We start from the raw sequence: 15,365 nt of genomic DNA, 5'->3' as shown, positions 1-15,365 counted from the left end.
CTTCTCCCGACTATCCACAGCCTTGTTAAATGAGCAGGTGATATTTACAATATTTAGAAAAATATATTTTTGTTGTTTTACTAAAGTAAAACCTCAAACCTTTGGACTTGTGACCCCCAAACATGAAAGAGTCGTGCCCAAAAATATCCTTGACCGAACTTCACAAACAGTAAAAATCAGATGGGAAGTGATTTTTATTTTATATATTTGAAGTTTAAAACTAAAAGGGATCAAATTTAACAGTTAATGTGAAAGTCGCAAACTTTTTTTTGTTTTTTTTACATCGGCTTGTAAAAGTGACAGGCTGAGTTATTTCCCAAACAGTGCACCCCCCACCCACACCCACCAAACCCCCCACCCCCCCGGTCAGGGTGCTTTTTTCAACACAACATCCACCACAGAGAAACTAAATCAACTCTGATCGCCTCAGAGTCTCTGTGCCTGAAGTCTCTGATTAATTTGAGATTATTTTGTCTCTGGGACTCGTGGGGTGGGGGGACTTTAATTCAATGGTGTCGACACGGCCATTTTTAGACAAAACTATGAAACAGGAAATCATCTTAACTCAGAGTGGCAGCTGAAACTCGTGTTGGCTTGTTCGTATGTTTAGAAACCTGGATCAGCTGGAGAGTCCGAGTCCTTTCACTCCCGTAAACGATGACCTGAGCTCACCTTTGGACAGCAGACTCTCCTCACAGGTAACACCTGAACAGACATGTGTGTGTGCGTGTGAGGCGCTACCTCAGCCAGCAGGGTGGAGATGATGTGCAGAGGAGCCTGGTGGATGGAGTCGTCCTGCAGTGGAGAGGTCAGAGCCATGTCCACCAGCGCTCGGATCTCCTTCAGAACCACGTCCCAGCGGCTCGGGTTGTTCAGGACCTTACGGTACTTGTAGATCTTTTTCTGCAGGAGACACAGCGGGGTCATTAATGACGCAAAAATAACACAAATCACAACACTTCAGCTTGACGGAGGGGTTCCAAGTTCACACCACAGGAAGTTACTGGGGGTTCTGGTTCTGTGAAGCTCCTCAGCGGTTGTTCGGAGCGGCATGAGGCTCTGGTGTCAGCAGGTTAAAAGTCAGCTCGGTGAGCAGAGGGTGTCGGGGTGTGAAACAAATAAATTAAAAGTTAAAGTGAAATGTTACCTTCCACTGCAGAGAGTGAAACCACTGATCCCTCAAGTAGCTGTTGGCAGCCTGCAAACACAAACAAGTTTGACTTTTAAAGTAAACATTAATTTAACAGCATCGGAAAAAACAACTGAAATCATTTATGAAACTTTAAAGATGGGTCTCTTAATTGTCCTCCAAGTGTCTCTGCTGTCATCACTTTCTCATTATGATACTTTTAAACAACAACAAAAAAAACATAAAATCATAAAAAGTTAAAGAAACAAAAATGTAATTCCCTTCACTTCATGAATGAGATTTAAGGTTTTATTACACTTCTGCAGTTGTCACTTTCTTGTTTTTAATAAATAAACTGAGAACAAAATGACCACCATCCTCAGGGATGTGTGCTGAGCCCTCTCCTGTTCACTCTGCTCACATATGATTGTGCACCCACTCAGCCAGGCTGTCACATTGTAAAGTTTTCAGATGATACAGCGGTGGTGGGATGCATCATAAACAATGAAGAGTCCAGCTACAGGCAGGAGGTGGAACACCTGGAGAGCTGGTGCAAAGAGAATAACCTTCACATCAACGTGAAGAAGACAAAGGAGATGATTGTGGACTTCAGAAGGAACAAACACACCTACACCCCGTGAACATAAGAGGATCTGTGGTGGAAGTGGTCTCCAGACTCGAGTACATGGGTGTACACCTGAATAACATCCTCAGCTGGAGCAAAAACACTTCCAGCCTGATCAAGAAAGCTCACCAGAGACTCTACTTCCTCAGGCGGCTGAGACGAGCTGCTCTGGGAAGCTCAGTCCTCACCTCCTTCTACAGGTGTGCAGTGGAGAGCATCCTGTGCTCCAGCATCAACGTGTGGGCATGGAGGCTGCACAGCTGCAGAAAGAAAAGCCTTGCAGAGAGTGGTGAAGGCTGCACAGAAGATGTTGGAGTCAGCCTCCCCATCATCATAGACACTTACACCTCCAGATGCAGGAAGAGAGCCGCCTGCATCATGAAGGACCCCACTCACCCAGCACACACACTTTTTGCCCCGCTCCCTTCAGGAAGGAAGTTGAGGAGCATTAAGTGTAGAACCACCAGACTGAGGAACAGCTTCTACCCTGAAGCTGTTAAGACTCATTAATCTCTAACCAGAATAATCAATGTGAAAAAAAAAATCACATGTTGCTGCTGATCTGTTTCATGTTGATGTGTTCATAAGTGCTCATCTGCTTACACACACTCATGTTCGTGCTGCTGTTCAACGTGATGTTTTTATGCTATTAGTGTATATTTAGTTGATGTTTTTCTTAGTTCATATCTTAGATGTTATCATTGTTTTTCTTTTACATTTTATTGTTGGATGTAACTGGGACCCTGTGTGCATAATCTCATTCCACCACGAGATGCGAATGACAAATAAATCTGACTCTGACCACAAACAGACCTTTAATTACCGTGGTTTTCGGCCACAGTCAGGTTTTTTGTGCATAATTTGAATGCCCTGCAACTTATACGCCAAAGCGATGTATTTATGTTTTTTCCCATATTTATAAACCAATTTTTGGCTGAGATATGACCGTTTTCATTAATTCTGACTGAAAATATTGAACACTACCATTTTCAGCTGCTAGAAGTCAGAAGAGCAGTATGGCATGCTGTTGTATCATGTAGGTAAAAGTGGCTATTAATGACACAATCGGCTTGGCAGAGCTTACCACCATCATCTGCCTGGAGCAACCGTCAAATCAGCTTCATTTCACTGCGCCGCCCCGGCAAAATGCAGCTGATTTGACCATTGAAGTGCATTTATTAAGGAAAGTTAGACTGAGACACAACTTTACTATAGTTTTGAGCAAGCAAATAATAGTTTTAAATGTTAATCTTGTTAAATTCTTGTTAAAGTCTTCCCGTACACGCTCCCACGGCCGCCATTTGGCAGCCAAGCAATATTTGGCACACCGGCCCACATTTCCGGGTTCGGTCCACATTTTCGGGTTGTCAGCGGTGAGGCATAATAGATGCGACGTATACGGCGAAGAAACGTATTTACGTATTTTTCCACTTTATTAGACATATTTGGACTGATGCAACTTATAGGGCGGTGCAACGTTTATGGCCGAAAATACGGTAAACGTGACTAATGGACAAAAAAATAAATTAAAAAAAGTCAAGAAAATGACTACATTACCAGGAACAGGACAATTTTTCTAAATGCGGTAATTACAAACAAAAGTAAACAAAGTTAAACAGAAAAAGAGAAAACTATTTTTAAATAAGATTTGTGTCTTTAAGAAAACAAACGAGTGAAACGTTAAAACAACGAGCAGTTTCCTGTGAGTTTCCGGTGTGAAACAAACCTGCACAACTCTCACCGCCGCAGATTAAAACATTTTATTACTGATAACTCAGAACTATCAGAGCGATTCTGCTCCACGTCGGACTCAGACGAACTGGATCCAGCAGCGTTTAACGGCACAGAAAGCTGTAAATACAACCGGCCGTCTCAGAGGAAAACTGCTGCTGCTCGTCATTCTCCTGCTTCCTGTGTGGATTTACTCCACGCTGTCGTGTTTGGAGACGGTGAAATATCTGAACGAATGGCTGGCGAGCTGCTGCTGCGCTGAGAGGAGGAAGTGTCCACGATGATGCGTGTTCAACATGACATGTGTGGTGTTCAGGCAGAGACAGATTCATCTGGACGAGCTGCTGCTGGTTTCACCGATTTATTCCCAACAAGATAAAAACTGAACCCTCAAACTTTTGGTTTGATAAATTTTCTTTAAAACAGGATTCACTTCAGGCTCGACACGCTGAGAGAAGGTCGTCAAAAACAGACACAAGGTCGTCCTGAATTCAACTGAAGCTGCTCCACGAAACCTTACAGGTCAACGACGATACAAACTGAAAAACGCACTTCAAAACAGGTTATTGTGGCACGTGTCTTTATCGTTGTCCAGTCTTTGAAGTCTTTCCAAGACTCTGCCATCGTCAACGACTCTGTTCATACATCTCAGAGTTCATTATGTACCTCCGCTGTCGTCCCGAGTCCCTCGGCTGTCGTCCCGAGTCCCTCGGCTGTCCTCCAGAGTCCCTCGGCTGTCCTCCAGAGTCCCTCGGCTGTCTTCCAGAGTTCCTCCGCTGTCCTCCAGAGTTCCTCCGCTGTCCTCCAGAGTTCCTCAGCTGTCCTCCAGAGTTCCTCCACTGTCCTCCAGAGTCCCTCCGCTGTCGTCCCGAGTCCCTCCGCTGTCCTCCAGAGTCCCTCCGCTGTCCTCCAGAGTCCCTCCGCTGTCCTCCAGAGTCCCTCCGCTGTCCTCCAGAGTCCCTCCGCTGTCGTCCTAAGTCCCTCCGCTGTCCTCCAGAGTTCCTCGGCTGTCGTCCCAAGTCCCTCCGCTGTCGTCCCAAGTCCCTCCGCTGTCCTCCAGAGTTCCTCCGCTGTCCTCCAGAGTTCCTCCGCTGTCGCCGAGTCCCTCTGCTGTCATCCTGAATCTCAGTTGTCTTGTGTCCCGTGTTTTTGTTGTTGTTCTGCGTGTCTTTTTGATGTCCCTAGGTTGTTACCCTGGACAGATTGTCTTCGTCATTGTCTGAAGTCTCTTTGAAGTAGTCCCTGTCTGTGTGTTGTTATTTTGAGGTTGTCTTTTTGACACCTCGTCTCTTTGTTATCGTCTCTGCAGAGACGTGCGACTTACCTGCAGCAGGACGGTGCCACCAGGAAAGCTGAGCTGGACGCAGTACTTGGGGGCGTTGTCCCACGAGAGGAGCTGCAGGTCCTCTATGGAGCTGTAGGACAGTGACGTCTCCATGTAACCAGTGGGCTGGAGAGAGGACAGAAAGACAGAGGGTGTCAGTGTGAGACCGTCCAACATTTACTGTCTTGTTTTGTGTATTTAAACAGGCAGTCAGCTGGAAAGACCAAACGAAACATCCTGAGCTAACCTGCCCTGAGCAAACATCGGGCCAAACACACAGACAGAACCACACTGACCCGTTCCCGTCACCTACAGCCTCAGCTGATGTGCTGAGCTGTGCAAATTTACAAGCTGGTGGAAAAATGTTTTTTTTTTTAAATCTGTTAATGCAAAGGGAGACAAAACAAAACCTGAATATACTCTACTTTGTATGAGCAATGTGCAGATTTTATTTACAGTCAGGGTTCAGCAGGACTGAGTCTCTACACCCAGCAGGTGCTAATGTCTGAATGTTTTTAAATCATTCTCACATTCACATCCGTTTTCTCTTCATTATGTTTTTCAGCTCGTAACTCGTTCTGCAGTTTTTGTGCTGTTTCAACAATTCATGTCTCAAAATGTTCGGCTCGTTCAGGACATTCCCGCTGGGACTTTTGGTTTTTGTGCAACTTTTACTTTTTGAAATATTTAGCTTAGTCAGCCATGTTGTCCTCATTGAAAATGAATGAAGCCATCTTCACTTCAAAACCCTTTAGCCTTTTAAAAATTTACTGCTCATTTCAGCTGTTACTCTGGTTAAGTTTTTTTTAAGCTTCTTTCTGCCCATTTGAGCTTTTTCAGCTACTTTTTGCTTCAGCTTTTGTCTGCTCATTTTAGTTTCTTTTTTGCTAATTTCATATTTTGCAATCTATTCAGCCTCTCTGCATATTTTAGCTTATTCTGCTACATTCAGCTTTTTTCACTTTTATACATTTCAGACGTTTTTCTGCTGCTTTCTGCTTTTATTTCCCCGTTTTCAGCAAAAGTGCTCATATTCAACTTTTTCAGCTGCTTTCAGACGGAATCATTCAGTAATAAGCATTTACACTGCATCTTCACAGGATTGACGTTTGTCTGATTTATCTTTGTCGTTTTAAGACGTCTTGAACTAAAACAGAAACAGCTGCAGAGGAGGAGGAGGCCTAAAACTGGGGGAGGAACAGCTAACGGTGGGTACGATATGAGCAAGCATTTTTGTGCATGTTCAAGAATACGGTTTCAGGAAGTGACTTAATAATTTTAATCAAAACGAGGAAATCCAGCTCGCTAGTTTAAACATCCAGAACTCAATGAGACCATTTAAAGTTCCTCTCTGAGTCTTGAACCGTCGCAACTCGTGAGATGCTGATTTAAAGAGACTTCTTTTATTTGAAATCAGCCCAAGTCCAGCAGCAACCTCAGCTCAGGACAGAAAGAAACCTGAAAGACCCAGGTGGACCCATGTACTGTCCAGAAAATTCAAGACAGGAAGTAGTCCTCATGGAAGAACCACAGTCAGAGAGCTGAACGTCTGACCTCCAAGTTCATTTGAAAACTTGATCAAAATGGGGGCAGATGCTTTGGGGAGATGTGAGGTGCTGAAAGTGCAGCAGGAGCTGGTTTGGTCTCTGAGGAACAGGACAGCAGAATGATCAGAACCCTCAGGGAACTGTGAAGTGTGGTAGGGTTCCCTCAGAGTTTGGATCTGCATTTTGTTGCTGTGATGCTGCTAACGGGACCCGCTAACGCTGCTAACAAGACCACACCGCTAACAGAATCACACTGCTAACAGCACCATGGTGCCAACGGGACCATGCTGCTGTAGATGCATTCCTTTTTCACCTTTGGCGCCTTGTTTTTGTATTTTTGTTGCACGAGTTGGTATTTCTTGTTGGGTTTTTTTTGTGAGTTGAGACGGTTCTTCTCGTCCTGAGCATTTCAACACGTTGTTGACCTTTTGCATACGACAAATAAACCTAACCTAGCCTATTTTGGTCCAGATTAACGATGCCCTCAGTACTAAAAAACCAGCAGATACCTCATCGTGCAACACCGCTAATGAGTCATCTGATTGGCTCCACTTTCACTCTGGACCTGGACAACAAGCCCAAACATCAACGAGGTTAAAACCCCTCATCAGCTTAGAGGCAGAACATGGGAGTCCTGGAGGAGACGGGATGGGCCGCTCACACCCCTAATCCCATCGTGGAGTGACTCTGGGATTACTGAAGGATCGGAAACAGAAAGATCCACTAAAGTTCTGTTTGGAACAATTTACCTCCTACAAACAGGCTGCAGCCTGCAGGAGAACCGAGAGGAAAGCCGGGTCACACCGGGCTTCATCAATTCACTCGCTTCAGTGTTCCTGAAATCTGCCAGAACCTTTATCAAACGGAGTATTTCTTGGAGGCGGAGACTAAATGAGCAGAAGTCGTGAACCTGACGACCAACGGTGAGGGGGACTCTGAAGGCAGCAGAGCGCTGATCCCAGAACCATGGCCGTGCAGCTGAGTAACACGACCTGTTTGCAGAAATGCTGACAAATTACCACAAGTTTCCGGACTCAGGAACAAGTGCGTCTTCAGAGAGAAGTGTGAGAGACCCAAAACAGATCTGAAAAAAAAAAAAAAAAGCCACGAGGAACCCGAGCTGGTTCTCTAACCCATAGGAGGAGTTTGAAGAGAAATGTTTAACGCAGCTCTGAAATAAGAAAGGAAGGAGCCATAAATGAATCACCGCTGACTTCGCAGACATCAGCGTCATTACATGATTTAGTAGCAATGATTGCTGATGGTAGATTAACTGTATATGAACACAAAGAGCCGAGCGGATGTCATCTGCAGTGGCCTCATTAGCGGTGCCACTCTTTGGCAATTATCGGCCTTATGTTGCTTTTACTTTCCATCTTTCCGGGGCAGCTTCACAGCAGAAACCCACTTGTTTCCTTCGATGCAACATCAGGTCCAAGCAGCTCGACCCGCCACCGAGACGCTGGTTAAAAGGACCAGAAGAACTGCTCCCGAAAAACAGTTTAAAAGTAACGCAATATGGAAGAACGATTCAATACTGTGGAGGGAAACAAAGAAACTGAAGACAGAAATGTGTTCTTAAAGTCTGCAAGGGTTCTTTGTGTAAAGATACACAAAGAAGACCCTTTTCCTGTTGATTTACTTTGAATTACAACAAGTAACAGAAGAGCATAAAGCTGATCTAATGTTTATGATTCAGAGTGAAACTGGGCCAGACCAGAACTTCCGCTGACTCAGAACATCACACTTATTTCAATAAATGAGCCAAAAACAAACTGTTTCTACAATCAGATATAAAAACGACAACAAACAGAACCCAAACTGAAGCAGGAACTCGGGCAGTTCTGAGGGATCCGATCAGTTCTGCAGGGTTCTGTTACAGTTCCAACTGGAGCACGATGCATTCACTGACTCGGAAAACAGGGGAAATCTCCCAAGTTGTTTTCAAACAGAACAAAGTAGTTCATGAGAAAGAAAAGACCTTTAAACATTCTGACATTTACTGAATGTTTTAGGTTCTGATGAGGCACTCCGACCCGTTTTCTTATTAGTGGAAGGTTTGAAATCTGCACAGCAGTAACATCCACAAACTAAACTCAGACTCTCTTCTGTCCAGTTTCACAAGATTTCTCTGGTTTGTACAACAGGATCTGATGAGGGTCAGGTCCCTGTCACAACCCAAGTCCCTGTCGCCCCGAGTCTGTCCGAGGACACCCCTCTCTGGTCAGTTTAGTCACCATCGTCGATTCGTCTCAAGTCTGAAACTGTCTCAAATCTATGTCATTGTCCCAAGTCTTGTCCTAATCATCTCATCTTTTTGTCTTGTTGTCCTCTAAAGGTCGTCCCGAGTCTTTATTATAATCACAAATCTCTTCGTCGTCCTCTCAAGTCTGTGTGTTGTTGTTCCAAGTTTCTGAGATCATTAAACTCCAAAGAAAAACTCCTCAAAAACAAGAACGGCTTCAGAAAGTCTGGAGAACTGCTGATCCAGACCACTGTAACAGAGGACAGGAAGTCTGGATCTCTGGAAGACAAACATAAAGAGACGAGGACTGGACCAGGAGCGCAGATGTTTCTGATAAAAACAGGAAAAAAAAAAAACTTTCAGGTTTTGGTTTCTGTTGATTTTATTGATCCGTGAACCTTTTACACCTCGGCAAGTCTTTATTTGCCACCCTGTAAAGATCTGTAAAGATCTGTACAGACCAGTCAAGACCTATAAAGTCTTCCTCAGAAACAGAAACTCCAGCAGGGACTCCCAGAGTTTGTACCGCAGGTCTGGATACCTCCAGAGATGGATGTTCTGACTCCTTCATCGTTCAGAGAACCTCCTTGTCCTCATTTCTTTGGACAAGTCTTTGAGGAACTTTCCAACAACATGGTAACCTGCACACAGTCTGGGCCCGGGCCCTCTCTGACCCGGACCCCTCTGCGGCTCCATGAAACAAGTCTGAACAGTCAGATCAGAGCAGCCGGACCGAGCCAACAGGTGGTTCTCGTCTTTAATTGCATCCATCTCTGGCTCTACAGAGCAAACAGCCCCCTCCAGCTGGAGAACAAACACACTTTCTTTATGTACACCCCCCACACAGACAGGGTTTTCTTTACAGACGGGGGTAAATATTGATTCTGGGAGAGATGCATCATTTCTGCGAAAACGTAAACGTCAGCAGCAGTCCGTCTGTCTGTTCGTCTGCGAGCAGCCGAATCGTGTTTTCCTGCAGCGTGCTGCACACTAATGAGATGAGGAGCAGAAAATGAACCCGAGCGCCGAAGGAGGGGGAGATAAATGGCGCAGCGTCTCGGAAAAAGCAGAACGAACAGATGAGACTTCAATTTTCTGATAACCGATGGAGGTTACCCATAGATACGTCCTGTCCTCTTTTTATTCCCTCCGTTCCTCTTTTTGCTCTGCGTGTCGTCGTGGAGGAGACTCCTCCTGTCTCCTCTCTGATGTGTTGCCATAGAAACAGGACGATGGAGACATGTTTTGTTTAGTATTTTTTTTACCCTTTCTGCGTGAGAAGCAGCCAGCGCAAGAACACAGACCCAAAGACCGACCCGCAGACCAAAACATTGATGCAACATTAAAACAAAAAGGTCAAAACTCACAAAACGAGAGGCTGGGCTTTAAAGAAAACCCGAGTTTGAGAAAACAATAGAAGTATTTCACTCTTCATCACATCCACGTATCAGCAGGGAAAGATCCGTCATGTTTGTGCCTCGAACTGCCACCACTCATCCCAGAGATCTAAACTAAAACCAAGGAAACGTGAAACTCGTAGAAATTCTAACGACCCAGCTTTCTGTGAGGCCTTAAATGCAGCACGACTCTCTGAGGAGCTGACAGGTTAAAATCTCACACGCACAAATGTAACCCAGTCTGTGCACATTATGCCGGTCATGCACTCCTAATTAATGTGTATGCACCAGAAAGTTTGAGTGTTAAAAGTGACAGATCTATGAAGTTTAAAAATCAGTATTTGTCCTTTTTAATGCTGGAGTCCGTGAAGCCGATGACACCTGCTCAGGTTTTTTAGGATCTGCACGTAAATTATGAAACGCCCATTTGCAATTATTCTGAGTCGAATTTCTCCCAAAAGCTTTGTGTATCAGTTGGTTCTGAGACATCCATCCATCCATTCATGTTCTTTACCCGCTTATTCCATTTTGGGTCACGGGGGTCGCTGGTGCCCATGTGCAGCAATCACTGTGCGAGGGGCGGGGTACACCCTGGACAGGTCGCAAGTCCATCACAGGGACACATAGAGACAAACGAGACAAACAAACATTCACTCTCTCACTCACACCTAGGGACAATTTAGTTACCAATCAGCCTAACATGCATGTTCTTGGACTGTGGGAGGAAACCGGAGTACCCGGAGAAAACCCACGCATGCACGGAGAGAACATGCAAACTCCACCCAGAAAGGCCCCCGGACCAGGGTTTGAACCAGGGACCTGCTCGCTGAGAGGCAGCAGCTCTTCCAGTTGCGCCACCGTGCTGCCCGGTTCTGAGACATAAGAGGCAAAATTTCCTGCAGGCTGTGAACGCAGCATCATCTCAGGTCCCTGTGCAAATTTCACTGATCGTTTCTGAGCTAAAGATCCAACGACTGAAGGATGAGACCCGACAGGAGTTCAGGAGAAACATCTGGTTTGAAAGGGTTAAAAATAACCGGCAGCTTTGAAAGTTTCAGGGTAAATTTACAACAATCCTCTTCTTTTCTCAACTCCACTGAACCTGACGTGAAGGGACAAAGGGTCACATTTCATCCTTTAAACCCAATGGTTTCTCCATCATGCAGCAGTTTTCCTGAACAGAACAGACCCTGGATGACATGTTAACCGAAACACGTCACATGCTCCGTTTAAGGACGCCGTCCCGTCACAACTTGTGCAGAGCTGCTGGTCGCTTCCCTCCACCAGAAACGACTCCACTTCTCTATTTGCAGCTCGTAAACTTTGAATCCGCAGCCACCAGGGTGAGAAGCTGTTCTGTGGTTCTGTTTCTGTGAAAACATCTCCCAGAACCTTCCTGCACCACTGAGTCAGGAAACAAGAATCTAATAAAGAGCTGAGGAGCGTGCACGTGGGAAACGAAGGTGTAAAAAAAACAAGAGAACTGATCAGGATCTTAAAGACCCGCACAAACATTAAACAAAACATCTCAGTTTCTCCAAGCTCCTAACTTTTGTTATTTTGTTTGGGAAGAAATTTAAAAATGAGAAGCGTTAACAGGTTTAAACGTCAAATATAAACCATAGAACAACCTTATCTTTAAGGTTCATGCACGTCTCCTCCACAGCTTCAGAAAAACTCAAACATCCGAATAAGTTTTAGGTTTTAGAGAAGAAAGGTGATGGATGATTCAGACTTTGGATTTCTGCAGAAACATTCTAATATTCAAATCTCAGGATGAGCAACAAGTTTCAGTGACGACAAAAGAAATCCTGGAAAGCTGCGATCAATTCCTCACCTCGGTCGTCGTTTTAACAAACACAAAGTGGAACCAATCGATCCACGAGCCAAAACCCTCAAGAGATAAAACTTGTACAGGCCGTCGATTTAAAGGACAGAGAGTTTAGGGTCCGTCTATGTCAGGACAAACTGAAGAGACAACAAACGGAGCAGCTTAAAGTGAGCAAACAAAACAAAAACAACAAGGGGCGGAGCTTCAGAGCAGCGTCCACTCCGGGCAGCCGGGCCCAACGGAGACGAGCAGCTGGAAAACTGTAAGCAGTTTGGATCCAAATATAACATTATCCAAACACAACTGTAAATCTCACACACACACAACACACACAGCTGGGACAGCGCACGTAAGTCAGTGTGAAAACATTCCTGTAACGTTTTGTTCGTTCGGTGTCTCAAGCGGTTCTGTTTCCATGTAAGGGGACAAGCATTCAGGGGGTCCTTAAGCTCCGCCCTCCATGCTAGCAGGGTCAGAGGTCAGAATGGGGGGCAGCCTCAGATTTCTGGTAATTATCACAGATTTCAAAGTCAAAGTTTCTTTATTTGAAATTGTGTACACAGAGTCCCAGTTACATCCAACAAAAGTATAAATTGTAAAGAAAAACAGTAATAAGATATGAACTAAAATATGATTTGATCGATTTCTCTCAGTTTAACTGTGAGTCACAAAACATACGAAGGTAAATATGATAAAAACAAAAAAATTCATTGTAAAAATTGTTTTGACTTGAACATTATTAATTAGTCAGTGTCTCCCCTACTATTATACAAGCGGGGTGCCCCACCCCATCAACAGAACTGAGCACCCCGCCTACCAAACTGAACTCGCCCCCCCACCGGCACTGACATAGCACTAAGCTAGTAACATGAAATACAGGCTCTACAGCTAAAACGCTAAAGGCAGCATGCTGGCTCTTCTCTCAAGCTGCCACCCCCCCCCCCCCCAAACACACACACTCAAAAACCGTCTATATAAACAGTGCACAACTCAAACGTGTCACACTAAGCGCTAGCAGCGCACAATACAGGTGCTCTAGCTAAGAAGCTAAAGGTGCCTCTTCCCTCATGCTTACCCCCCCGGTCAACAAAAATCATGGATGAGATGAGCACCCCGCCATGACAAGTTAACTAAGGGAAACACTTAATTGTTTGCTTTACAGTTTCAGAGTAATATTTTCGACCAGCTCAAACAGCGCCCCGTTTATCTCGTTTTCCTGTCTGACTCGGTTCTGATCACATGCTGCAAACAAGCACTCTGATTGGCTGGAACACAACAACCCCCGCAGAGAACTGCCATTAATACATTAATATATTTTAAAAGACAACTCTAGAAGAAATACGGTCATTTCTTTATTTAAATACTCGGGCTGTAAAATATGTTCCATAATAGAATAGACCTTTATTGTCATTACAACCGAGTACAACGAAATTTGTATTCGTTAGTTAATGATAATCCTTTTTTTTCTTAAATACAAAAAGTTTAAAATTTGTTTTAGTCTTTTTTTATGTATTTTTTGCTCATTAGTAGTTAATAAAGTTAACCCTTTCAGCACATATATTTAAAGGTTTGACATATTTACAGGAAGTTGAGGATTTCTTATTAATCTACAATTCAACGTAGTTTGTTCGTTCAGAACCTCTAACGCTCTCTGAAGCAGAAAAAAGCTCAGTTTTTATTTCAAGGTTTGTCTAACAACAGAAAAGTTTAAAATCTGGATACAGCCAGGTCTTCTGTTCAGTCCGAGGCCTCTGTCAGAGGTTCCTATAAACCCCACAGCAACAAGCTGAAACATAGCTTGACCTTTGACCCCTGGTCTGTGTGGTAATTGGTAAACACTCGATTTGATCTCATCTGTCCGCACACAAACTGACCTTTTATTTCTGCAGTCGAAAAGTCAAAAAGATGCAGTTTCTAATCTTTCACTTTCAGACGCAAAACAAACAGCCGTCAGTCAGAAAGCAGAACCTGAAGGGTCCGCAATCTATGGCTCTGGGGCCAAACGTGGCCCTCCAGACCCCCCGCAGAAGCTGCTTATTAACAGCTGAACCAATGGCTAATAAATGAGGAAATAAGGTATTTAAATCCGGTTGTTGTGGGGCAGAAGACAGCAGGTGAGTCTGATTAATGCACAAACTGTCCAGCATCCCCTCTGCATTACTTGCCTTGGCAGGGTGCTCGTGTCTTCATGGAATTGGAGCGTTACCTCTAGAGCTTTTTAGCTAGCGCATCTAGCTTAGCGCTACGTCAGTGTTGGTTGGCAGTTGTTGACCGCTGGGTTCGGTTAAGGCGGGGCGCCCTGCTTGTATAATGGTAGGGGAAACACTGTAGTCACATCCTAAACTATACCTTGTAATAAGCAGATGGATTAACGTGCACGTCAGCTGTAGATATAAGCAGGGGTGCACCGATCAGTTTTCTGGCCTATCTCCGATCACTAAAAAGTTGGACCTGTCGATTCCGATTTTGTTTTCTAAACGACACTGTCAGGTGTTATAAGGTCACAATGCACCTTCAATTTTACAATATTATTTTATTGAAAAACAGACTCTTGAACAATATTCTAGAAACAATACAAACTTGTTTTAACTGGCCATGAGGTAGTGCTCTGAAATATAAATGAAGTTCAGACAATTGATAAAACAAAAAAAAAAAAAAAAAAAATCGGTTTCTCGTGCAAGTATTGGCCGATTTCCGATTTCCCAAAATTAAAGAAATTGGGGCCAATGGCTGGATGATTTATCGGTGCACCCCTAGATATAAGGTTATATTACTGTTTTTAATGTCTGTTGTAATAAATGGCATGGCGACACTCATAAAACATTTGAGAACCACTGCTTTGACACTGACAGCTAGTAAATTTAGTTTCTTTGATCAAAAGAATCAAATTATTGTAATTTGCTTCTGCATTAAATAAAAACTGATCAACTGTCTCCAAACTGAGGGTGTCTCAGTAAGTGCCAACGGTTACATTCGTGCAGCAAAAAGCACAAGTTTTATCAGTTTTAGTTGTTTTTTTTTCTTTACCAAGACTGATAAGCTTCCTGTCTTTGTTCAGCTGGAACCTATCAAACTGCTTCTCGGCTCTCGCTCAGATTGCTGAGATTAGGATTAAGGCCAGGCTTTGAGCTGAATGACGCAGTATCAAACCGCACAAGGAAGCTTTTTTTTTTTAAAACAGAGTAACAGCTGGGTTGTAACTCTGAAGTGGCAGGCTGGTTTTCTCACAGACCCATTTATCTGAGAGAAAATAAAAACCTTAACTAACGTGATGAGTCTGATGAAACATTCATGCCTGATTTGTTTTGCCTCGTTTCATCGTGACGCATGAGTCCAACATTTTAAGGGTGGAAATTAGTTTTAAAGTTAGTTGTCCCAGCTTATAGTTTACCAGCCTGACAATTCACCAGCCCAGCCCGCAGATAAAAGTTTCACAATTAAGGAATTGAAATTGCCAGCACCGCCGACAGGACGACGTAACATGCCAGCACCGCCGACAGGACGACGTCACATGCCAGCACCGCCGACAGGACGTA

At 44.2% G+C, this 15,365-nt stretch overlaps 1 protein-coding gene across 1 annotated transcript in view; it reads right to left on the bottom strand.

Annotated features, from left to right (window-relative positions):
- LOC119416105 (c-Maf inducing protein) overlaps positions 1–15,365 on the bottom strand; it is a 39,112-nt gene that overhangs the window by 16,914 nt on the left and 6,833 nt on the right. The window contains exons 2-4 of the mRNA XM_037683294.1: positions 4,810–4,935; positions 1,148–1,198; positions 742–903 (exon numbers count right to left, since the gene is read on the bottom strand). Of these exons, the coding sequence (XP_037539222.1) occupies positions 742–903; positions 1,148–1,198; positions 4,810–4,935 (339 nt within the window). The remainder of the gene's footprint in view (positions 1–741; positions 904–1,147; positions 1,199–4,809; positions 4,936–15,365) is intronic.

Source organism: Nematolebias whitei, chromosome 10 (genome assembly GCF_014905685.2).
Source record: "Nematolebias whitei isolate Nwh7 chromosome 10, NemWhi1, whole genome shotgun sequence".
In the NCBI taxonomy this organism is placed as follows: domain Eukaryota; kingdom Metazoa; phylum Chordata; class Actinopteri; order Cyprinodontiformes; family Rivulidae; genus Nematolebias; species Nematolebias whitei.
The sequence above is the reverse complement of the archived record's forward strand: the minus strand, read 5'-3'. Positions and strand labels throughout refer to the sequence as shown.